We start from the raw sequence: 26,703 nt of genomic DNA, 5'->3' as shown, positions 1-26,703 counted from the left end.
ACATATTCAACCACTGGGCTCCAACCACTGGGCTTCATTGATGAGAAACCTTATTCAGTTGTTTTATGATCTCTGACATCATCATTATGTTAAAGTCGTACATTCAAACTGCAAGGTGCATCTTTGCGGCATAACATACTAGAGCAGTACTTTTTCAAGGCCGGTAACATTGTAATCAGGTGTAATCAGGTCCGGCCACACGTAACGAATTATTCGTTCAATCTGACCGAATTCACGAATTTTTGCCCGAATTCGCAGATTTATTCGGCCGAATATCATAGAATCGTCTGAGCTGTGCATGCACACCGAATTCGTCAACGAAACGCGTTTAATTGGCTAACCAAATTTTTTTAGCGAGCACGATTCTAGTAGCTTTGACAAGTGGTATAGTCCAAGACACGTACGACGACACACAATAAAATCATCACCGCGATATCACTTGATACATACGATGTAACTGCCTATATGCGCTAGAGATAGCGACTGTTTTTGCGACGGAGCTTTTGCTGCATAAAAAGAAATTATTATTATTGAAAAAGAAATAGTTCATAGCTTCTAAAACATCTAAAAGAAAATTCTGGATACACGATGAAAAGTTCTTGTCATGGTGAACCAACGAGAGAGAACCAACAATAGCGCATATAGGCCGTTGCATAGTATGTATCAAGTCATATCGCGGTCATACTTTTGGCCAATAATGTCATACTTAGTGGCCAATATTGTGAATTCGGTCATATTAACGAATGATTCGATACGTGTGGCCGTACCTTTAGCGTGCGATGGCGAACCCTCAGTAACTTTTGCGTTCGCATCTAGTCTACTTCACAGTGCGTTTCGTTGTCGTAATTTGCGGATATTCCTCTCCTCACCGGATGACGCTAATGTTTTGGGGATTTCCCTATCCTTTTTATGACTAAACTTTCCTGTTCGGACAGTTTCATCAAGATATAACCGCACATTTTTACGGACAGTCTTCTGCAATACGAGTAGATACTTGTAATGTTAGCTGGTTTTCAACAAAATAATCAACAAAAATCGGGTACAATTATGCTTAATAGCTTTCCGTAAAAAAACTTGAGTAAAAATTAGGAACTACATGTATAATCGCGCTTGAGATACACATAACACATTTTTGTGTAGCTACGTTTAACAGAGCTCTTACTTGTATTGTATCTGTTGTGCTTATTTTTTGTTACTTTGATAATCAATAGATCCGTATTATAGTAACATCGAAATTATATTTGAAGTAGTTAATTCCGATTTGCTTGAAAATTAATATATTGGTGCTTATCGGTGTGTGCAATACTTGATGCTCTAACTAAACTGAATTAACCATTGAGTTAATAATTTTGTGTTTAATAAGTAATCAGTTACATAGACCGACTTTACTGGATGATCGTCATAAAATATAGACTGTTGTTTTATTTACTTCACCTGAGAATAGCCGACATAAGCTGGTGTCAAAGGTTTGGTAAATCTACTCTAATAGAAGTGTATATATGAGTTTGTGTGATTTTTACTGCTGCTACAAATATACATCATTGGTGTGTTATGGCCATCTACAAAATTGTTTCAATAATTTCTGTTGAACGTTCATTCCATCAACGATGGAATTTCTAATGCTTTATCGCTGGGTCGGCATGAAATTGATAATTTTGTGTTGCAACCTTTAGTGTAATTATATTAATTTTACATTTACGAAAACAGCATATCTTGTGAGATGTTTAATCTTGTGCAGTTCACTCCCTCAAATATGAATATTTAGAAGTAGGTAAGAGTTTTTTTGTATTTTTGCTGGATCTTTGCTAAATAACCATCACTTGTTGGGTTTACGGAAATAAATTAGAGAAAAAAATGATATTTTTGTGTGATACTATTTGCTGTCCACCTGATTTATTTTGTAATGTGTTTCTTCAGATTTCACTTTTTTGCCATTCGTAAGCATTCATAAGTTTTTGCTAAAATCCACCATGATACCAGTCTGTATTAATTTTGTTTCAAGCTAAACAATTTTTAGTAGATTCAACAACTTCAAAAAGTAATTTTTCTTATGGTACCAAATAAGTAGACTTACCATTATCAAAGTAAAATACCAACTTATCCATCAAGGTTGGATAAGTTTGACCAGTAGAGATTGGATCATTGAAGAGTTTACTTTTGTAGTTGAGAGTCTCTTGAATGCGCATCATACTAATCATCATCTGACAAGAATCAAGCATATCTAGTTCCACCAAAAGATCATGGTGAGATTTCTTACACTGTCAAATAACGCTATGGGTTTCATCACCAGAAAACTGTTTCTATTTTACCACAGTCAAACGTTCTTCTTTCGGCCAACTCCCAACGATCAAATTTGATGAAAATTTATGGAGTTTCCAAACACCCTTGTGTGTTTCTTGATGCAAACAAAGGTTGGGTGTGCTTTTAAAAGCGCTGTTGCATAAATAATGCTTCGGTGATCTCGGCTAGAGCTGTCTGAATCTTGTGGCGAGGTAACCTCAACAACTGGAGACATGCCCAGTTGCCGAGAGTAATTTAAGGCCAGATGTCATTCCTGTCACCACCAGTGCTTGTTTTTGGGAAGTAAACCCCAACCTGTCAATAACAGGTCAGCAGGACTGGCAGACCAATCAGAATGTAAGCTGTCAGTTGCTTTGCTTGCAACCCCTTTATTTAGAGAACGATTAAGTAGGGCTGCGCTATCCATTTCTTCTTGTTATACTGTTATTCTGATTCACCTCTCATATTCCTTACAAGTCAGCTCTAAAGGTATCCAGATGCATCCACTTTATTCTATATCAGCCCAATGAATTTAACACAACCTTGAAAATGTTACTTGGATAAAAAATTCATTAGCTGCTTTTATGTTCTATTAATGAGACATGGAGGACAATTGTGCAGGGGTATTTTTGGTAAAACTAAACTAACACACTCTGAACACATTCTTCACAAACTAAACATTTTACTAGCCATACCAATTGCAGTCACCAACCATTTTTACTCCCATTTGCATTTACTACCATTGCTTGTAAATCTTGAATGTCATTTTGTTTACTGCAAATAGCCTTAGTTCAGGTCACCTAGCCTTAGTTCAGGTTGCCTGTAAAGCTTAAAGCTAGTAAATACATCTCAAAACATTCGTGTTTGGTTTTGGCTAGTTATCATAAAAATGACATTTTATCTTTAGCATCAACAAGATTCCACTTGCTCAAAGTGAAGCCTCGGAATACCTACTAGATTACAACTCAGAATTTTGAGGCCACTGACACTTTTGATTTTGTCTGCTCTCGTTAGCACCAACATATTAAAAATGGAATATTGCAAATGTTTGCCAATCTAATCAGTCTTTATAAATGTCAAATATAAAACTCAGATAGATACATTCTGTCACGAATATAAACATCTGAGTCTCTCACACGCTTAGCAAATCTTAATTTTTTTTATTTCAGCAGCAGAATGATGCTCAGCAGCAGCAGAATGATGATCAGCAGCAGAATGATGATCAGCAGCAGCAGCAGGATGATGATCAGCAGCAGCAGCAGAATGATGATCAGCAGCAGCAGAATGATGATCAGCAGCAGCAGAATGATGAGCCAAAAATACCGGCCCTTAAGAGGATGCTTCGCCAAAAACCCAAAATAGCTGTAGACCAGGTAATCTTTTTTGACCATCTAACTCTCAGGGTATGATAACTCTCAGGATATGATAACTCGCAGGGTATGATAACCCTCAGGGTATGATAACTCTCAGGGTATGATAACTCTCAGGGTATGATAACTCTCAAGGTATGACAACTCTCAGGATATGATAACTCTCAGGGTATGATAACTCTCAGGGTATGATAACCCTCAGGGTATGATAACTCTCAGGGTATGATAACTCTCAGGGTATGATAACTCTCAGGATATGCATAGATTAATAACAATAATGGTAGTGGGATAATAGCTACTATTAATGGAATAATAATAATGATTAATTGTTAATAATAATTGGTCATGGTTTTTTCTAAATATTTGGTCTTTTATGCTTTCACCAAGACCCAACTTAGCAATTGTTGTGTTTCAGGGTAGTTGAAGATTTGCTTAATTTTAATGCCCTATCAAGGAAGATCAGCTTGTCTCTGACAAAAGCAGTAAATCCATAGACTAGTGAAAGTACATCTGCTGTTTCACCTTGATAAATCTATTTATAGCTATAAATTGATTGCAACATAATTTATATGGTAAATAGTGAACCGTGTGATTTATTCTTTGCACTCGCAATGATTAAAGCCGGTCTGTAGTTTAGTAGAATTCTTTCAATTTCCTATTGAAACAAGATATTTCTGAAAAGTATGCATCTTGCATCCCAGAATTGCTACAGGAAAGTTGAAGATGGACTTGCACAAAGTTTTAGCTGATTTTATCTAAAGGTATTTTTATGTCATCATTGTTTTTCCTATTGATGTTAAGATTAAGATCGACAAAACTTGATTGTGGTTAAACCGCTCATGCCGGATGAATTCATGAATTTTTTCGCGTTTTCACTATCGAATACTTAACTCGCCCACTTTCGCCACGTAATACTTGACTCGTGCCGCGTCCGTCTTCCCTCTCCTCTGACAACGCCTCGCCTGTTGACTCCCTGCTCCTGCCTTGCAGCCGCTTTGCATTCATCTTGCAGCCGCCTTGCATTCACTTTGCAGCCGCCTTGCATTCACCTTGCAGCCGCCTTGCATTCACCTTGTAGCCGCCTGCCCTTCTCTCGCCTTGGCTCTCGGCCTACTCATTGCTCTAACCGTTTTCGTTCCGTCTCCTTGGACTTTTCTCTTCGAGCGCTCGCATGGAGACTCCTGCGGCACTTGGCGTTAAAAAGATCTCCCACGCGGGCCTGAGTTTTGTCACAGCCCAAACTCGAACCAAATCAGAGTTTGTTTCCTTTCGTACGATTGGCGCGATGATGAGTCTCAACAGATCGCAGTGTGGGGGCTGCTCTACTGAATACGACACATCGGCCGTATTCAGTAAGGTTTTGCAAATGACCTAAATTGCAGCCTTTACGCTGATGGATTGAGAATCAACCACAAAAGTCCGCATAATCGTAGTCTCGAGCGCCAAGAGTCAATTTACATAGCCTAAGCCACCGCGAGTGTTCGACTAGCGATCGCATCACGACTATCGCTGCCTCCCAGCGGCGGTGCCCTGCGAAGCATCATAACTAATATTCCGTTGGGCCCATTCTGACATAAAGGCGTTCAGCCATTAACCAGCAGATGGTAGCGTCACACCATTGGTCGGATCGAACAAGCATATAAACCAATTGTCTGAACCTATGGTTCCTCTCGTACTAGGCAGGATTGCCAGTGTAATGACATGTCTACAGTAGGGTAAAACTAACCTGTCTCACAACGGTTCCCGTTCCTTATTAGTGGGTGAACAATCCAACGCTTGGCGAATTCATGACGGCTCGTATTAATGTTCTTTAGGAAACTATGCTGAACTGGTAAGAGGTTTCTGTTCAATTTTTAGTCATTTCAGCGTGTTTTTCACCTCTTTGTACGTTGTTTCTCTCGTCATCTCCCCCACCACTCTGACTATACTCAGCTATCTGTAATTGACCTCCTAATATATAATATACGTGTATAATGGTACACCCTATTTATTACCCTTTTGCTCTGACTCTTACTGCTCATCTATCTTGTCAGGGGTAAATCAGCGGTGTGGACTTCAAGAATAAAGGAACTAGTTTGGGCTAATTTGGAAGAAGTTGAAAAATATCTCTTTGATAGGTACAGTTTCTAGTCATAGTCGACAGATATCAGTTGTGTGAGAATAAGTCTGATAACAAGTGTTATCAGTAAAGATTAGGTATATAATGTGCTATGGTATTGCCGGACTAGTGATATGTATAAGAGGTTCATATTTTTTCAAACCTCTAACTCCTCTATAGCATGATGTGTGTAGTCAAAGTCGTATAGCTTCACAGAGTCCCGCGACCAAAACTGGAAGCAAAAACGCTTGTTTCCAAACAAACCCGATCGACATATTGACCTCTAATAGAATATTCACACCTCAGTGGCGGTTAAATACCTCTCTTTTTTGCATTTACTTTACTTTCACACAAAAAGTTATTGGTAGAGAATTTTGTCTTCTTTCAAATTGTGTATAATACAACAATCAATTTCAGAGGGACTGCCAATGGGAGTAATTTTTGTTTGTTAATTTTGTGGTCTCTCCTTTACAACTTATAGAAAAATAGTGGGCGTGGCCTGTTTGTTTGGAAGCGACCGAGCTCCCATATAAGTTTCCTTCCAATGATCGCCGGGACTCTGTGAAGCTATACAGCTCTGTGTAGTAAAAGTCTGTCAACAAGATACTTTCTCTGGTGTTCTTAATCTAGAGGTCAATATGTGTGTCTTTATTAAGTTATTTCTCAACTAAAGTTGCATCAAGGAATCCCATAATGTTACTAGGGAGACAATGAAATCATCTACCTCATCACTAATTTCGACAGCGAGGGCATAGAGGACTATGACGTTATTGCTGAACAAACAGTAGCAGAAACTAGTGATGAGTGCGGACAGGTAGGATTATTGCCAATTATATTAGGTTTCCTTCATTGTTCTTGTTTATTTTAACTTTGGATTAATAATAGACCTTTAAGAGAAAGGAGACAAGCTGTTAATCCAAACTAATAATATTGCACATATGATACAAACAAATATTAATTACAAAGTTAAGCCAACAAATTACAAAGTTAAGTCCAGTTTTTTCCTCATTGTATGGTCAAAGAGGATATGGAAAGATCTTGGAACAGATCAGGCAATTTACATGTATTTTACTCTTCGTATAACGTATAACGTAAAATGCTTATAACATAAATGTTCCTGAAACAGATTATTTACTTTGTGTGAGCGTTTACTGTATATAAATCTGAAAGTCTATTGTGTGTATGTCCAGCTATAGTGATTAAAATATAGCAATGAGAAATCCGCTATTCATAGCATTCACAGCAGATCTGTTTCGACCAGTCGAAATAGATCTGTCGTGATTAACTAACAATTAAGTACTCTCCATATTATACATTGTACTATAATCACTCTGCACATAGTGTATTGAGTGCTTTGTTATTATCTTTTTCGAAACTAGCATTTCTAGCAATAATAAATATATACCTTGTATATATTTAGATGTACATATATGCGTATAAATCCATATATATATATATATATATATATATATATATATATATATATATATATATGTATGTATGTATATAAGTATATATACATGTATATATATATATATATGTATATATATATATATATATATGTATATAAGTATATATACATGTATATATATATGTATGTATATAAGTATATATACATGTATATATATATATATATATGTATATAAGTATATATACATGTATATATATGTATATAAGTATATATACATGTATATAAGTATATATACATGTATATATGCACTATCTGTACAAAAGTTATTTCACAAATCATGTAATAAGGAATGTAGGCTTACTTTGAAGCATACATAAGCTGCTCAATCCTTTAGCTTGATGCGACCAACATGAAGCCCATTTCACACATTCTCCTTGTTGGTGACCGCATAGCTGCAGGAGGATTCGGAGCTGTCTATAAGATTGAGTCTCGCAGCAAGAGTGGCAAAGATGTTAATCAAAAACTCTGTCTCAAAATAGTAAGATGTTTAGTGATCTTGCTGAAACATATTACATCAACTGGTTTTTAAAAGAACTTGAATTTAAAAAAAACTGGGTTTTCAATAAACAATAATTGAGTGATGTATGGCCAACACCTTGAGTGACATATAGCCAACACCTTGAGTGACATATAGTACACACCTTGAGTGACATATAGCCAACACCTTGAGTGACATATAACCAACACCTTGAGTGACATATAGCCAACGCCTTGAGTGACATATAGCCAACAACTGGAGTGACATATAGCCAACACCTTGAGTGACATATAGCCAATGCCTTTAGTGACATATAGCCAACACCTTTAATGACATATAGCCAACACCTTGAGTGACATATAGCCAACAACTTGAGTTACATATAGCCAACAGCTTGAGTGACCTATAGCCAACACCCTGAATGACATATAGCCAACACCTTGAGTGACATATGAAATTGTAAACTTGCCAGAGGTGTGACACAGCATGCTATTGTTTACAGAGCTCTCGGCGGATTGTCAGTGGAAACAACGAGGAAAATCAAAACCAGACGAATGAAAGCTTATTCAATGAAAGCAAAATATTAAAAATGTTGTTAGAGAGACCTCATGAGAACATAATCGCTTTCCGATTCACCTGTGTCTCCTTAGAGATGGAAAATGAGGTCTTTATCGGGCTCGAGTTCTTTGAGGGAAAAACGATATCATTTGTAATTCATGAATTTCTAGAGGCACAGAAAGACATACCATTTGACATGGTTCGCAGCATCTTGAGACAGATGTTGGCAGCCCTGATGTGTCTCAGTGCTATGGAAATAGTTCACTGTGACATTAAGCCTCTCAACATCTTATATAACTGGTTTGTACCTTTTGCTTTATGACCTCGTATTTTTTTTTCTCTCACCTATCTTTATCGCTTTTCACTCTCTTTCCTGATGCATCTTTCATACGCTCCTGTCTCGCTACATCTACTTTATCCGCTCTTCGTCCTGCTCTAAGATCTCAACTTTCTTTTCTTTTCCTCCCGTCACTTTGGTTCCTCTACTCTTCAGTTTCTTTTCTCTCTCCATTCTTTTCTTTTTTCAACATCTCCCTTTCATCTTCTCTTCTTTCTCCTCTCTGTTTTATCATCTTGCCTCTTTTACCTTACCTGTTGCTCTTACTCATCTTTCTTTTGTCTTTTTTGCTTTTGTCTCTCTTCACTTTTATTTCACTTTATATTACTTTGAAATCTTCTACATTTCATCTTTTTCCTCTCTCCCAGTCTTTCATCTTTCTGGTCTTTTGCCTTTGCACCGTTTCATGTCTGCCCTCTTTCATCTCTCTTCTTCTCTGTTTTCTTAACTTAATTTCACTTCATAGTAACACTTTTTACTTGTTCTTTTTTTAATTGGTACCTCATCATTGTATCCTTTTTTCTTCATATTCTCGTGCTTTGCTATCAAGTTTTGTTTCAGCTAAGTTACGCAAGACAACCTTGTTTTACTTTTCTAGCTTTATCTAATGCTGTCAGTTTGATTTTAAAATTTTTGTGTTATCAAATTCATAAGATGGGTGAGTGAGATGGTGCATTCCCTAATACTTCAATGCAGTATGAAAGTTTGGAATTAACCATAGAATTGTATAATAAAAGCAGAGGTTTATAGAGTAAATATTCAGATGTGCGGTGGAGTAATCCTGATAAAGGTCTCAGTTGTTTTAGTACACAATCGATGTGTTTTTTCCAAGTGAGTTTAGAATCAAATAAAATACCTAAGAGTTTACTGTACTCTGTCTGACAAATAGGTTTGTTGAAAATGAAAAAGGGATGAGTGTTAGCTAGATGAAATTTATTTTGAGTTTTTTTTAGTAGGATGAAATTAGTCTTATCAACTTTAAGATTGAGTTTGTTAGAAGTGCACCAGTTTTGAATAGCAAGAAGTTTAGTTATTTAGACAATCCATGTGCTCGGTGGTGTTAGAGGATTATAAAAAGAGATTATGTCATCCGCATAGAGCAAAGATGTGAAAAGGTTGGTGACATTTGTTAAATCGTTCATGTAAATTGAAAAAAGAGTTAGACCAAGAATGGAACCTTGAGGTACACCAGATGTTAAATCTAGTATGGAAGATAAAGTGTTACCAATAATAGTGTGTTGTTTACGTTCGGTTAGATAGCTTTTGATCCAGTTAATTGCGGTGATGTCAAAATGAAGATTGTGGAGTTTTGAGTATAATATGTTAATATAATCTATTGTGTCAAAGGCTTTACTAAAATCTAGAAATATGCCAAGAACACATTCACCATCGTTGAAGGATTTTAAAACATTTTTAGTCAATTTAATTAGTGGTGCATGATTGGTGCTGCGCTTTTTCCTGAAACCATATCGCCCATCGTTAAGCAGTAGATTACTCTCAAGATATTCCATAATCTGTTTATTTACAGCTTTTTCAATTATCTTACTTAGCACTGGTAGCAAACTAATGGGTCTGTAAGTAGAGCCCTAAATTTAATTTAAGTAATTTATTTTAGCCTTTTTAAAACAAGGGTTTTGCTTTAGCTATTTTTATTTTACTTGGTACTTGAGAAGTTGTTAAGCTGGAGTCTTAAATGTCTGTTATTACAGGAGCAATAGCTTCTGCTGCATCATTAACTAATTTGGATGGAATGTTGTCAAATCCGGTTGCTTTGGCTGGTTTAATCTTTTTCAGAAGCTTGGTTACATCATAGACGCCGATTCGCGGTAGTTTTAAAGTCAAACTTTTAGTTGATATCCTTTGTGTTAGCTCTCTTAGTTAGGCTCAATCAGTGGGCCTCATTGATCATGTAGACAAGAGAGCAGGTTATTTTATATAGTCTCTAAGTTTTAGTCTTTAATTTGAAAAATGCACTAGAATTTGGAAAAATTTAATAGTTTAGGGTGATTAATTAAAATAACCTGGTTCCTATCTTTACAGTTTCATAGACAAGTTGAAGGTGATAGATTTTGGGTCTGCCATTTATCTAAGAGATGTGGAGCAGCATGAGCCGAGCTCTGCTCAGCGAAAGTACTTGACAGCAGGCACAACCGAGTACATGCCCTATGAGGTATTTATTACCATTCACTGGTGGTGCCCTAGGTCTCACTGGTATATCATGGTATGTCTGGTCTCACTGGTATATCATGGTATGTCTAGTCTCACTGGTATATCATGGTATGTCTGGTCTCACTGGTGTATTATGGTATGTCTTGTCTCACTGTTATATTATGGTATGTCTAGTATCACTGGTATATCATGGTATGTCTAATATCACTGGTATATCAGGATATGTCTAGTCTCACTGGTATATCATGGTATGTCTTGTCTCACTAGTATATCATGGTATGTCTGGTCTCACTGGTATATCATAGTATGTCTTGTCTCACTGATATATCATGGTATGTCTGGTCTTACTAGTATATCATGATATGTCTGGTATCACTGGTATATCATATGGTATGTCTAGTCTCACTGATATATCATGGTATGTCTAGTATCACTGGTATATCATGATATGTCTAGTCTCACTGGTATATCATGGTATGTCTTGTCTCACTGGTATATCATGGTATGTCTGGTCTCACGGGTATATCATGGTATGTTTGGTCTCACTGGTATATCATGGTATGTCTGGTTTCACTAGTATATCATGGTATGTCTGGTCTCACTAGTATATCATGGTATGTCTTGTCTCACTGGTATATCATGGTATGTCTGGTCGCGCGGGTATATCATGGTATGTTTGGTCTCACTGGTATATCATGGTATGTCTAGTCTCACTGGTATATCATGGTATGTCTAGTCTCACTGGTATATCATGGTATGTCTGGTCTCACTGGTGTATTATGGTATGTCTTGTCTCACTGTTATATTATGGTATGTCTAGTATCACTGGTATATCATGGTATGTCTAGTATCACTGGTATATCATGATATGTCTAGTCTCACTGGTATATCATGGTATGTCTTGTCTCACTAGTATATCATGGTATGTCTGGTCTCACTGGTATATCATAGTATGTCTTGTCTCACTGATATATCATGGTATGTCTGGTCTTACTAGTATATCATGATATGTCTGGTATCACTGGTATATCATATGGTATGTCTAGTCTCACTGATATATCATGGTATGTCTAGTATCACTGGTATATCATGATATGTCTAGTCTCACTGGTATATCATGGTATGTCTTGTCTCACTGGTATATCATGGTATGTCTGGTCTCACGGGTATATCATGGTATGTCTGGTCTTACTAGTATATCATGGTATGTCTGGTATCACTGGTATATCATGGTATGTCTGGTCTCACTGGTATATCATGGTATGTTTGGTCTCACTGGTATATCATGGTATGTTTGGTCTCACTGGTATATCATGGTATGTCTGGTCTCACTGATTTATCAGGGTATGTATAGTCTTACTAGTATATCATAGTAAAACTGGTCTCAGTGGTATATCATGATATGTCTGGTCTCACTAGTATATCATGGTATATCTAGTATCACTGGTATATCATGGTATGGCTGGTCTCACTGGTATATCATGGTATGTCTGGTCTCACTGATTTATCAGGGTATGCATAGTCTTACTAGTATATCATGGTAAAACTGGTCTCAGTGGTATATCATGATATGTCTGGTCTCACTAGTATATCATGGTATATCTAGTATCACTGGTATATCATGGTATGTCTTGTATCACTGGTATATCATGGTATGGCTGGTCTCACTGGTATATCGTGGTATCTCTAGTCTCACTAGTATATCATGGTATATCTGGTCTCACTAGTATATCATGGTATGTCTGGTCTCACTTGTGTATCATGGTATGTCTGGTCTCACTTGTATATAATGGTATGTCTAGTCTCACTGGTATATCATGGTATGTCTAGTGTCACTGGTACATCATGGTATGTCTGGTCTCACTTGTATATCATGGTATGTCTGGTCTCACTAGTGTATCACGGTATGTCTAGTCTCACTGGTATATCATGGTATGTCTAGTATCAGTAGTGTATCATAGTATGTCTAGTATCACTGGTATATCATGGTATGTCTCGTTTCACTAGTATATCATGGTATGTCTGGTCTCACTAGTATATCATGATATTTTTAGTCTCACTGGTATATCATGGTATGTCTAGCCTCACTGGTATATCATGGTATGTCTAGTCTCACTGGTATATCATGGTATGTCTGGTCTCACTAGTATATCATGGTATGTCTGGTCTCACTTGTGTATCATGGTATGTCTGGTCTCACTTGTATATAATGGTATGCCTAGTCTCACTGGTATATCATGGTATGTCTAGTCTCACTGGTACATCATGGTATGTCTGGTCTCACTTGTATATCATGGTATGTCTGGTCTCACTAGTGTATCATGGTATGTCTAGTCTCACTGGTATATCATGGTATGTCTAGTGTCAGTAGTGTATCATAGTATGTCTAGTATCACTGGTATATCATGGTATGTCTAGTATCACTGGTATATCATGGTATGTCTATTATCACTGGTATATCATAGTATGTCTAGTATCACTGGTATATCATGGTATGTCTGGTCTCACTGGTATATCATGGTATGTCTCGTCTCACTAGTATATCATGGTATATCTAGTATCACTGGTGTATCATGGTATGTCTAGTCTTACTAGTTTATCATGGTATCTCTAGTTTCACTGGTATATCATGGTATGTCTGGTCTCACTAGTATCTCATGGTATGGCTGGTCTCACCAGTATATCATGGTATCTCTAGTCTCACTAGTATATCATGGTATGTCTTATATCACTGGTATATCATGGTATGTCTAGTCTCACTGGTATATCATGGTATGTCTGGTCTCACTAGTGTATCATGGTATGTCTAGTCTCACTGGTATATCATGGTATGTCTGGTATCAGTAGTGTATCATAGTATGTCTAGTATCACTGGTATATCATGGTATGTCTAGTATCACTGGTATATCATGGTATGTCTAGTATCACTGGTATATCATGGTATGTCTAGTATCACTGGTATATTATGGTATGTCTCGTCTCACTAGTATATCATGGTATGTCTGGTCTCACTGGTATATCATGGTATGTCTAGTCTCACTGGTATATCATGGTATGTCTAGTCTCACTGGTATATCATGGTATGTCTGGTCTCACTAGTATATCATGGTATGTCTGGTCTCACTTGTGTATCATGGTATGTCTGGTCTCACTTGTATATAATGGTATGTCTAGTCTCACTAGACATACCACAGGTATATCATGGTATGTTTGGTCTCACTGGTATATCATGGTATGTCTGGTCTCACTAGTATATCATGATATTTCTAGTCTCACTGGCATATCATGGTATGTCTAGTCTCACTGGTATATCATGGTATGTCTGGTCTCACTAGTGTATCATGGTATGTCTAGTCTCACTGGTATATCATGGTATGTCTGGTATCAGTAGTGTATCATAGTATGTCTAGTATCACTGGTATATCATGGTATGTCTAGTATCACTGGTATATCATGGTATGTCTTGTCTCACGGGTATATCATTGTAAGTCTAGTCTCACTGGTACATCATGGTATCTCTAGTATCACTGGTATATCATGGTATGTCTGGTATCACTAGTATATCATGGTATATCTAGTATCACTGGTATATCATGGTATGTCTTGTATCACTGGTATATCATGGTATGGCTGGTCTCACTGGTATATCATGGTATGTCTGGTCTCACTGATTTATCAGGGTATGTATAGTCTTACTAGTATATCATGGTAAAACTGGTCTCAGTGCTATATCATGATATGTCTGGTCTCACTAGTATATCATGGTATATCTAGTATCACTGGTATATCATAGTATGTCTAGTCTCACTGGTATATCATGGTATGTCTGGTCTCACTGGTGTATTATGGTATGTCTTGTCTCACTGTTATATTATGGTATGTCTAGTATCACTGGTATATCATGGTATGTCTAGTATCACTGGTATATCATGATATGTCTAGTCTCACTGGTATATCATGGTATGTCTTGTCTCACTAGTATATCATGGTATGTCTGGTCTCACTGGTATATCATAGTATGTCTTGTCTCACTGATATATCATGGTATGTCTGGTCTTACTAGTATATCATGATATGTCTGGTATCACTGGTATATCATATGGTATGTCTAGTCTCACTGATATATCATGGTATGTCTAGTATCACTGGTATATCATGATATGTCTAGTCTCACTGGTATATCATGGTATGTCTTGTCTCACTGGTATATCATGGTATGTCTGGTCTCACGGGTATATCATGGTATGTCTGGTCTTACTAGTATATCATGGTATGTCTGGTATCACTGGTATATCATGGTATGTCTGGTCTCACTGGTATATCATGGTATGTTTGGTCTCACTGGTATATCATGGTATGTTTGGTCTCACTGGTATATCATGGTATGTCTGGTCTCACTGATTTATCAGGGTATGTATAGTCTTACTAGTATATCATAGTAAAACTGGTCTCAGTGGTATATCATGATATGTCTGGTCTCACTAGTATATCATGGTATATCTAGTATCACTGGTATATCATGGTATGGCTGGTCTCACTGGTATATCATGGTATGTCTGGTCTCACTGATTTATCAGGGTATGCATAGTCTTACTAGTATATCATGGTAAAACTGGTCTCAGTGGTATATCATGATATGTCTGGTCTCACTAGTATATCATGGTATATCTAGTATCACTGGTATATCATGGTATGTCTTGTATCACTGGTATATCATGGTATGGCTGGTCTCACTGGTATATCGTGGCATCTCTAGTCTCACTAGTATATCATGGTATATCTGGTCTCACTAGTATATCATGGTATGTCTGGTCTCACTTGTGTATCATGGTATGTCTGGTCTCACTTGTATATAATGGTATGTCTAGTCTCACTGGTATATCATGGTATGTCTAGTGTCACTGGTACATCATGGTATGTCTGGTCTCACTTGTATATCATGGTATGTCTGGTCTCACTAGTGTATCATGGTATGTCTAGTCTCACTGGTATATCATGGTATGTCTAGTATCAGTAGTGTATCATAGTATGTCTAGTATCACTGGTATATCATGGTATGTCTCGTCTCACTAGTATATCATGGTATGTCTGGTCTCACTAGTATATCATGATATTTTTAGTCTCACTGGTATATCATGGTATGTCTAGCCTCACTGGTATATCATGGTATGTCTAGTCTCACTGGTATATCATGGTATGTCTGGTCTCACTAGTATATCATGGTATGTCTGGTCTCACTTGTGTATCATGGTATGTCTGGTCTCACTTGTATATAATGGTATGTCTAGTCTCACTGGTATATCATGGTATGTCTAGTCTCACTGGTACATCATGGTATGTCTGGTCTCACTTGTATATCATGGTATGTCTGGTCTCACTAGTGTATCATGGTATGTCTAGTCTCACTGGTATATCATGGTATGTCTAGTGTCAGTAGTGTATCATAGTATGTCTAGTATCACTGGTATATCATGGTATGTCTAGTATCACTGGTATATCATGGTATGTCTATTATCACTGGTATATCATAGTATGTCTAGTATCACTGGTATATCATGGTATGTCTGGTCTCACTGGTATATCATGGTATGTCTCGTCTCACTAGTATATCATGGTATATCTAGTATCACTGGTGTATCATGTTATGTCTAGTCTTACTAGTATATCATGGTATCTCTAGTTTCACTGGTATATCATGGTATGTCTGGTCTCACTAGTATCTCATGGTATGGCTGGTCTCACCAGTATATCATGGTATCTCTAGTCTCACTAGTATATCATGGTATGTCTTATATCACTGGTATATCATGGTATGTCTAGTCTCACTGGTATATCATGGTATGTCTGGTCTCACTAGTGTATCATGGTATGTCTAGTCTCACTGGTATATCATGGTATGTCTGGTATCAGTAGTGTATCATAGTATGTCTAGTATCACTGGTATATCATGGTATGTCTAGTATCACTGGTATATCATGGTATGTCTAGTATCACTGGTATATCATGGTATGTCTAGTATCACTGGTATATTATGGAATGTCTCGTCTCACTAGTATATCATGGTATGTCTGGTCTCACTGGTATATCATGGTATGTCTAGTCTCACTGGTATATCATGGTATGTCTAGTCTCACTGGTATATCATGGTATGTCTGGTCTCACTAGTATATCATGGTATGTCTGGTCTCACTTGTGTATCATGGTATGTCTGGTCTCACTTGTATATAATGGTATGTCTAGTCTCACTAGACATACCACAGGTATATCATGGTATGTTTGGTCTCACTGGTATATCATGGTATGTCTGGTCTCACTAGTATATCATGATATTTCTAGTCTCACTGGCATATCATGGTATGTCTAGTCTCACTGGTATATCATGGTATGTCTGGTCTCACTAGTGTATCCATGGTATGTCTGGTCTCACTGGTATATCATGGTATGTCTGGTATCAGTAGTGTATCATAGTATGTCTAGTATCACTGGTATATCATGGTATGTCTAGTATCACTGGTATATCATGGTATGTCTTGTCTCACGGGTATATCATTGTAAGTCTAGTCTCACTGGTACATCATGGTATCTCTAGTATCACTGGTATATCATGGTATGTCTGGTATCACTAGTATATCATGGTATATCTAGTATCACTGGTATATCATGGTATGTCTTGTATCACTGGTATATCATGGTATGGCTGGTCTCACTGGTATATCATGGTATGTCTGGTCTCACTGATTTATCAGGGTATGTATAGTCTTACTAGTATATCATGGTAAAACTGGTCTCAGTGCTATATCATGATATGTCTGGTCTCACTAGTATATCATGGTATTTCTAGTATCACTGGTATATCATAGTATGTCTAGTATCACTGGTCTATCATGGTAAAACTGGTCTCAGTGGTATATCATGATATGTCTGGTCTCACTAGTATATCATGGTATATCTAGTATCACTGGTATATCATGGTATGTCTTGTATCACTGGTATATCATGGTATGGCTGGTCTCACTGGTATATCATGGTATGTCTGGTCTCACTGATTTATCAGGGTATGTATAGTCTTACTAGTATATCATGGTAAAACTGGTCTCAGTGCTATATCATGATATGTCTGGTCTCACTAGTATATCATGGTATATCTATTATCACTGGTATATCATGGTATGTCTTGTATCACTGGTATATCATGGTATGGCTGGTCTCACTGGTATATCGTGGTATCTCTAGTCTCACTAGCATATCATGGTATATCTGGTCTCACTAGTATATCATGGTATGTCTGGTCTCACTTGTGTATCATGGTATGTCTGGTCTCACTTGTATATAATGGTATGTCTAGTCTCACTGGTATATCATGGTGTGTCTAGTGTCACTGGTACATCATGGTATGTCTGGTCTCACTTGTATATCATGGTATGTCTGGTCTCACTAGTGTATCTTGGTATGTCTAGTCTCACTGGTATATCATGGTATGTCTAGTATCAGTGGTGTATCATAGTATGTCTAGTATCACTGGTATATCATGGTATGTCTAGTATCACTGGTATATCATGGTAGGTCTATTATCACTGGTATATCATAGTATGTCTAGTATCACTGGTCTATCATGGTATGTCTGGTCTCACTGGTATATCATGGTATGTCTCTTCTCACTAGTATATCATGGTATATCTAGTATCACTGGTGTATCATGGTATGTCTAGTCTTACTAGTATATCATGGTATCTCTAGTTTCACTGGTATATCATGGTATGTCTGGTCTCACTAGTATCTCATGGTATGGCTGGTCTCACCGGTATATCATGGTATCTCTAGTCTCACTAGTATATCATGTTATGTCTTATATCACTGGTATATCATGGTATGTCTAGTCTCACTGGTATATCATGGTATGTCTGGTCTCACTAGTGTATCATGGTATGTCTAGTCTCACTGGTATATCACGGTATTTCTAGTATCAGTAGTGTATCATAGTATGTCTAGTATCACTGGTATATCATGGTATGTCTAGTATCACTGGTATATCATGGTATGTCTAGTATCACTGGTATATCATGGTATGGCTGGTTTCATTGGTATATCATGGTATGTCTGGTCTCACTGATATATCAGGGTATGTATAGTCTTACTAGTATATCATGGTAAAACTGGTCTCAGTGGTATATCATGATATGTCTGGTCTCACTAGTATATCATGGTATATCTAGTATCACTGGTATATCATGGTATGTCTTGTATCACTGGTATATCATGGTATGGCTGGTCTCACTGGTATATCATGGTATGTCTGGTCTCACTGATATATCAGGGTATGTATAGTCTTACTAGTATATCATGGTAAAACTGGTCTCAGTGGTATATCATGATATGTCTGGTCTCACTAGTATATCATGGTATATCTAGTATCACTGGTATATCATGGTATGTCTTGTATCACTGGTATATCATGGTATGGCTGGTCTCACTGGTATATCATGGTATGTCTGGTCTCACTGATATATCAGGGTATGTATAGTCTTACTAGTATATCATGGTAAAACTGGTCTCACTAGTGTATCATGGTATGTCTAGTCTCACTGGTATATCATGGTATGTCTAGTATCAGTAGTGTATCATAGTATGTCTAGTATCACTGGTATATCATGGTATGTCTAGTATCACTGGTATATCATGGTATGTCTATTATCACTGGTATATCGTAGTATGTCTAGTATCACTGGTATATCATGGTATGTCTGGTCTCACTGGTATATCATGGTATGTCTCGTCTCACTAGTATATCATGGAATATCTAGTATCACTGGTATATCATGGTATGTCTTATATCACTGGTATATCATGGTATGTCTAGTCTCACTGGTATATCATGGTATGTCTGGTCTCACTAGTGTATCATGATATGTCTAGTATCACTGGTATATCATGGTATGTCTAGTATCACTGGTATATCATGGTATGTCTAGTATCACTGGTATATCATGGTATGTCTAGTATCACTGGTATATCATGGTATGTCTTATATCACTGGTACATCATGGTATGTCTGGTCTCACTAGTATATCATGGTATGTCTGGTCTCACTTGTATATCATGGTGTGTCTGATCTCACTGGTATATCATGGTATGTCGGCTCTCACTGATATATCATGGTATGTCTAGCCTCACTGCTGTATCATGGTATGTCTGCTCCCACTGGTATACCATGGTATGTCTCGTCTCACTGGTATATCATGGTATGTCTCGTCTCACTAGTATATCATGGTATATCTAGTATCACTGGTGTATCATGGTATGTCTAGTCTTACTAGTATATCATGGTATCTCTAGTTTCACTGGTATATCATGGTATGTCTAGTCTCACTGGTATATCATGGTATGTCTGGTCTCACTAGTATATCATGGTATGTCTGGTCTCACTTGTGTATCATGGTATGTCTGGTCTCACTTGTATATAATGTTATGTCTAGTCTCACTGGTATATCATGGTATGTCTAGTCTCACTGGTACATCATGGTATGTCTGGTCTCACTAGTATATCATGGTATGTCTGGTCACACTTGTATATCATGGTGTGTCTGATCTCACTGGTATATCATGGTATGTCGGCTCTCACTGGTATATCATGGTATGTCTCGTCTCATTTGTAAATCATGGTATGTCTGGTCTCACTGGTCCATCATGGTATGTCTGGTCTTAGTGCTCATAAGTTAGACCATATGTTGTTTCAGATTGTATCATGCAAATACACTTTTATATAGATCCTGTGTTATGGTATTGATGGAGTTGATAAGAACTCTGACATGTACAGTCTCGGAGCAGTTGGCTATAGACTCATAACCCTTGAGATTCCTTGGCACTTTGATGAGACTGCTAAGCGAGCTCGAGATGGCCGACACCTTGAAGAACTTAAAGAGTGCATTTTATCTTTGGTATGCTGAAAATTGCGGTTTTCATGTTAGCACTGTTTATATCATGCTTCAAGTGAGCATACTTCAGTTTTCTCTTACTTGTTCTATCTCTTCCTATATACTATGGTTCTATTTCAACCCATATACTATGGTTCTATTTCAACCTATATACTATGGTGCTACCTCAGCCTATATACTATGGTTCTATTTCAACTTATATGCTGTGGTTCTATCTCAACCTATATACTATGGTTCTATCTCAACCTATATACTATGGTTCTATTTTAACCTTTATACTATGGTCTTATGTCAACCTATATACTATGATTCTATGTCAACCTATATACTATGGTTCTTTCTCAACCTATATGCTATGGTTCTATCTCAGCCTTTATACTATGTTTCTATATCAGCTTATATTCTATGGTTTTATCTCAACCTATGTATTATGGTTATACCTCAACCTACATACTATGGTTCTATCTCAACCTATATATTATGGTTCTATTTCAACCTATATACTATGGTTATATCTCAACCTATTTACTATGGTCCTATCTCAACCTGTATACTATGGTCCTATCTCAACTTGTATACTATGGTTCTATCTCAACCTAAATACTATGGTCCTATCCCAACGTGTATACTATGGTTCTATCTCAATTTATATGTTGTGGTGTCAACCTTATAGCAGTTCTAATTCGAAATTGTTCTTTTAATGTCATGCAGATTTGTGAACCCGTACCTATGATATTACGTCATGCTTCAGTTGGCCTTAGGTAGCTCTACAAGTCAGTAGGATAGACTCACCTAGGACGTTATGAAGGATTTAACAAGGATCAGATGACATGAAAGAAACACTGATGGTACAAAAAAATAATAACTTTTTTGATAAGGGTTTTTCACGTCAACTCAATGCATACTATTCTCTGTTGTTTTCTAGTGTGACGAGTATGATTCAACAGCTCTGCAGGAGAAGATTATGAGTGAAGAGTATGATCAACACTACTCAGACATCTGCCGGATCGTGAAAAACATGCTATGTTGCAATCCTGGTGACCGTTTGTCTTGTGAAACCGCTCTCACTCAATTGGACAGCATCGACAGAGTACCTCGAGCCAGTCGCAGACCATTATTGGCAGGGTTTGAAGAAAATAGGCCAACAACTGTAGCAGCATATGGCGAGTTTCACTCTTCACTTTTATTAATAGAAGTCACCGACCTTACTCTACCACGTACTTTACAGGATGAAAATATTCGTTGGTTATAAAAATTTGCGAACAGTCAATTCCGCGAATTATTAATTTCCGTGAATAATTAGTTCTATTTTTAATCAAAAGGGAGAATAATTACTGCATCAAATCAAAAACTATCTGCTAGGCTAGTTTTTAATATAAATACTAAACGTAGTTGAGTTCCAAAACATTTTTAAAATCATTGCCTGGTCTTTGAACTAACACCATTGCCAATGCATCACATTTCTTTACAAAATTATTCAAGGTTGTCACAAGATATGCAGAATGGCGTCATAGCAAAAATAGCCACTAGGCAGAAGTACTAAACGTAGCCGAGTTCCAAAACTTCTTCAAATTCATCGCCAGGCTTCAAGTTTTATTGCCATTGCATCAAACTTTATAAAATTATTCAAGGTTTTCACAAGTTATTCGCCATGGCTTCGTCTTCACAAAAAATCTCTCCTAGTCTTTTTACATTGAAATCAACCCCATCAATCTCCAATACCGAAGTTGAGGACGATCGTGATTCTGATCTGGACATTATGGTATGTAATTGATTTGCAGGGCAGATATGTTTTTCCATAATTAACTGCATTAGTTAATTCTTTTGTTTAAAAACTGATCGATTTCATGAAATACTTCAGCTATTGTTTTTGTATTTCCTTAACACTTATTAATTTTTTTTCTTTCTTGTGGTTACTGCAGATTGAGAATGGAACAACCTACTCTGATTATGAAAACTAGAGACAAGTAGTAATATTCATCAAAGCAGGAATATCGGCAGAGAAGCAACCAGTCAACCTAGACCCCTTCATCGACTACAACTCCTTGATATCGCTGCAGCAAACATGATTAAATCATATATTTTATTTCATGTATATATATATTATAATTTATTACAAACTTGAGTGTACAAACAAAATATTTCAAATGACTAGTTATTTTGGTAATAGGAGCTCTATATCGCTGTCACTGTCTTGGGTAGATGTTAAAGGCGATTTTCTCGCTACTACATGGTTGGTAAGGAAGTTATCATCAGAACTCTCCTTGTGGCTTTATATTGCAAAGTTCTGCCGGTTGGCCAAAGTTTTGTGCTCATAAAGGCATTTTTGTTCCTTTTTTAAAACATATTTTCTCCTCGCTAGCAGCTGCAGTCACTTCTACCTTATTTTCAAGATCTCCCTGAATGATTAGTGATCTTCTAAGAATGACATCTACCACCCTTGCAGTCATTGGTGCTTCCGTGTATGATGAAAGATCTCTCTCTCTCTCTCTCACACTAAAACAAATAGCGGAGCGGTAGGGATGGAAAAGATAAATATTGTGTTTTACCGAAGAACCAATGTAAAATTCAACCAATTTAGTAAATGGTTTTGAAAAACTCATTACTTACCACAAATCGTTGGTTCATCAAAGGCCTCCAAATCTATGAATATTCGTAAAAACCTCTGAACGCAGCAAAAAATTTATAGCTTAGCTGTCCCGCCTTAGCACGATTCACCCGTAGTTGTAAGCTAAATAGAAAACGAAACACGCAATGCGCGCATGCGTAGGTTCAACTCTATTGGTAGACGTAATAGAGTTAACTCTTCATAGAGAGTAGCAGTTTTCAGCCGCGAATAAATTAATCTGCGAATATGCATTAAAATGACAATTTTCGCGAAATATAACTCCACAAATAAATTCATCCTGTACGGTATTCTTTTTCAGATAATTTAGTGACTTTACATAAAGGTTGACTTGCAACAAATTTCACATTACAGTTATTTGGTATCAAAAGATTCACCATGTCTTACTCTGCTGTCTTGTAGGTTCAAAATATATGGAAATGTGATTACATGCTCTTAAAAGCCAAAAAACGAACAGTTAATTGCCGCCTTCACAAAACTGCCGTAGATTAGACTCTGTTTCCAAAACGGCTCAAATGGTATGTACCTGAACAAGATGGCTCCTGTTTACACCTTCATGTAACCTCATTGGTCGAAATACTTTCATAAATATACTTCACACATTTGATAAAACCGTATCTATTGTCCTTACGTAATTGTAAAGCTCTCATTTGAGCATTGACATCTCAAAACCTACTGTAAAAGTTTGATTAATTCTTTAACCTTAGCTCGAAGGAGTGCATATCGTACTCTGATGAGCATGAGGAGCCTGTTGGTCACCTGTGATAGTCGAACAATGCTTCAGAAACTGCTCGTGCTGTTTGGCAGGAAGTATGGGTCCCATGATCAGATTACGGCTAGATGATTAGACCAAGCTGAAACGATACTCTGAAGTAGCGAGCATTTATATTTGATAAGGGGTTTCCGGTAGAACCCAGAGTATTTGTCATTGACTAGTGCTATGAGATGTTTCATATCGATCCTTTTATTTGTCTTTAATTTCATGTGATAACATCACATGTCAAAACAATAAAAAAATGGAATACCTCAGTCAGAGAAATAAATCGATTCCAATCTACGGCGGTTTCGTCATAGCGGCGATTAACAGTTCGTTTTTGAGCTTTTAAGAGCTTGTAATCACATTTCCACACATTTTGCACCTATAACACAGTAGAGTAAGACATGGGGAACCTTTTGATACCAAATAACTGTAATGCGAATTTTGTTGCAAGTAAACCTTTAACGAGTAGATTACAGCTAGAAAAAAGAATATGCTTTCATTTCACCTTCCTAAAACTAATGCATTTGTTTTACGTGTACTTTTTACTGGTACAAACACAACAGACAATCTAAAGTTCCCTGCTGCGTTTTACAGGTCGTAGAGAGTTAAGTATTTATCTGCCTCATGTTTAGCACAAGCTATATAATAAGATTCAACACTTTTTTTATTATCTGAGTTGCTTTAAAATCTTTATTTCATGTACTTCTAATACCAGGAAAGTCTTTTTTGAGAGTATTGATATATTTTGACACTTATAACCGTTGAAATGAAATAAATATTGACATTATATATAAATAATTTATTTATTAATAACTTTTTTATTATTGGTGACTGTTTTTTTATTTTGGAGGTGGTATGAGTGCCAGGAAGTTTCAAAATTGAAATTGAGAAAACTTGATCACAGTTAAAACACTCAGGTCGAGCCATTGAAGTTCATCTTCAGTTAGCTAAAAGCGAAGGCATTTTTATTCACGTTCTCGTTCTTCACGTTCTTGGCTATAATTTATTCTGAAAGCTGTTTGAAAAGCGATTTGCTCAAGATCTATTTTTTCTAATTATAATTCACTTGAATATTGTTAGCTTATTGAAAGGCTATAAAACAGAATTTTCAAAGCAACTAGCTAGTTCACAACATTAACTGTATACACAAGTGATACAATAGCAGGTAATATGTAACTAACAGTAGTGGTCTCATAAAAATCTCATTAAAAGGTTATTATCTGAAGTTTTAATGAATGCATTAACAATAATGAGTTCTAGCAAAGATTGTGCAATATGAAAAAATAGAGGAAAAACATTTCTTGCCTTGATCTCTGCCAATTATAACATACAAAATTAATTCAGTCAAACATAGACATGGTCAAGCATAGACATGGTCAAACATAGACATGGTCAAACATAGACATGGTCAATTATTAGACGTGGTCAAACATTAGACATTGTCAAAAGCCCAAATTTTGGTCTAAGTTCAATCAATCGGAATCTCAGATTTTTTGTTCGAAATTTGATTTCAACGGAAGCATTCAAAAGTCGAGGTATGACTATCCTATTTTGTTTGATTGCATAGTCCATAAGAGTGAGATATACTTGGTTGTGTATCACTTCATAAATCATCTTTATTGCATCCCTTCTAGACTCTGCAGCCACAGCTGAGACAGCTATTCCTCCAAGCATCAGAGACAATCACGCTGCTCTTGCTGCCGAATATCAAGGTGAGAGTTTCTGTAGCAGACATGATGAGAGATGAGACCCTAGTTGATGGACTCTTAGATATTTTATTAAAACTTACTCGATAACCATAGACATGTATATGCTATTCATATACCCGCGTTACCTACGGTAGACATGTATATGCTCTTTATATACCTGCGTGAAACATGTACATGATCATTATACATGAAAATAACCTATCATGGGCATACACGCAATACTTTGTAAAATATTACCTATCATATGTATACATATCCGTTAAACATAGGCATTACTTATTAACACGTTTTGTACCGAAACCGACTATATCGTACTAACGGACTTGTTCCAGTGTACTAAACTCGTCCAAACCTGTCTGGATTCAGTTTTCTGTAGACCTTTTTAAAATCCTATGATTTGTTAGTAAATTTGCATTGGAACAACTAATTGTTGGTTTGAGTATTTATAACAGAATTGGTACTACTATTTGGAGGTTAAAATTTGTGCTTTGCACATGGGCAAAGTAGACGCATGGTTAGAAGTTTCAATTTATATATGCGAAAAATTTGTTTTGTAAATGACAGCGGATGAATGTTTTGCTCTGTAACAAAAATTTCTTGGACACTAATATCAAATAGTTGACCAATGCAGAAGAAGAGTTTAGATCAGAAGACATTGTAGAAGATAAGAAGAACATTAAGAAGATGCTAGAATCCAGAAAATGAGTCCAAATGACTGCAACAATCAGAATGCAACTGGCCAAGCAAACGATGCAAAAATTTTGCTTAAGGGTTGACTTGCAACTAAATTCACTTTACAGTTGTTTGGTATCAAAAGGTTCACTATGTTTTACTCTGGTGTGTTGTAAGTGCAAAATATGTAGAAATGTGATTAAAAGCTTTTAAAAGCTCAAAAACGATAGTTAATCGCAGCCA

General features: G+C 36.7%; 1 protein-coding gene across 1 annotated transcript; it reads left to right on the top strand.

The window, feature by feature from the left end:
- The first annotated feature begins 1,785 nt into the window (after positions 1–1,785).
- LOC137402311 (probable serine/threonine-protein kinase mps1) lies at positions 1,786–26,493 on the top strand. Its single transcript, XM_068088809.1, has 10 exons — positions 1,786–2,243; positions 3,471–3,653; positions 6,452–6,562; positions 7,554–7,697; positions 8,200–8,555; positions 10,633–10,762; positions 20,526–20,696; positions 21,619–21,736; positions 25,714–25,791; positions 26,420–26,493. Exons 1-10 carry the CDS (start codon positions 2,241–2,243, stop codon positions 26,491–26,493), a joined length of 1,368 nt encoding a protein of 455 aa, XP_067944910.1. The 5' UTR covers positions 1,786–2,240.
- The last annotated feature ends 210 nt before the right edge of the window (positions 26,494–26,703 follow it).

Source organism: Watersipora subatra, chromosome 8, assembly GCF_963576615.1.
Source record: "Watersipora subatra chromosome 8, tzWatSuba1.1, whole genome shotgun sequence".
NCBI classification, from domain to species: domain Eukaryota; kingdom Metazoa; phylum Bryozoa; class Gymnolaemata; order Cheilostomatida; family Watersiporidae; genus Watersipora; species Watersipora subatra.
This window is presented reverse-complemented; position numbering and strand designations above follow the sequence as displayed.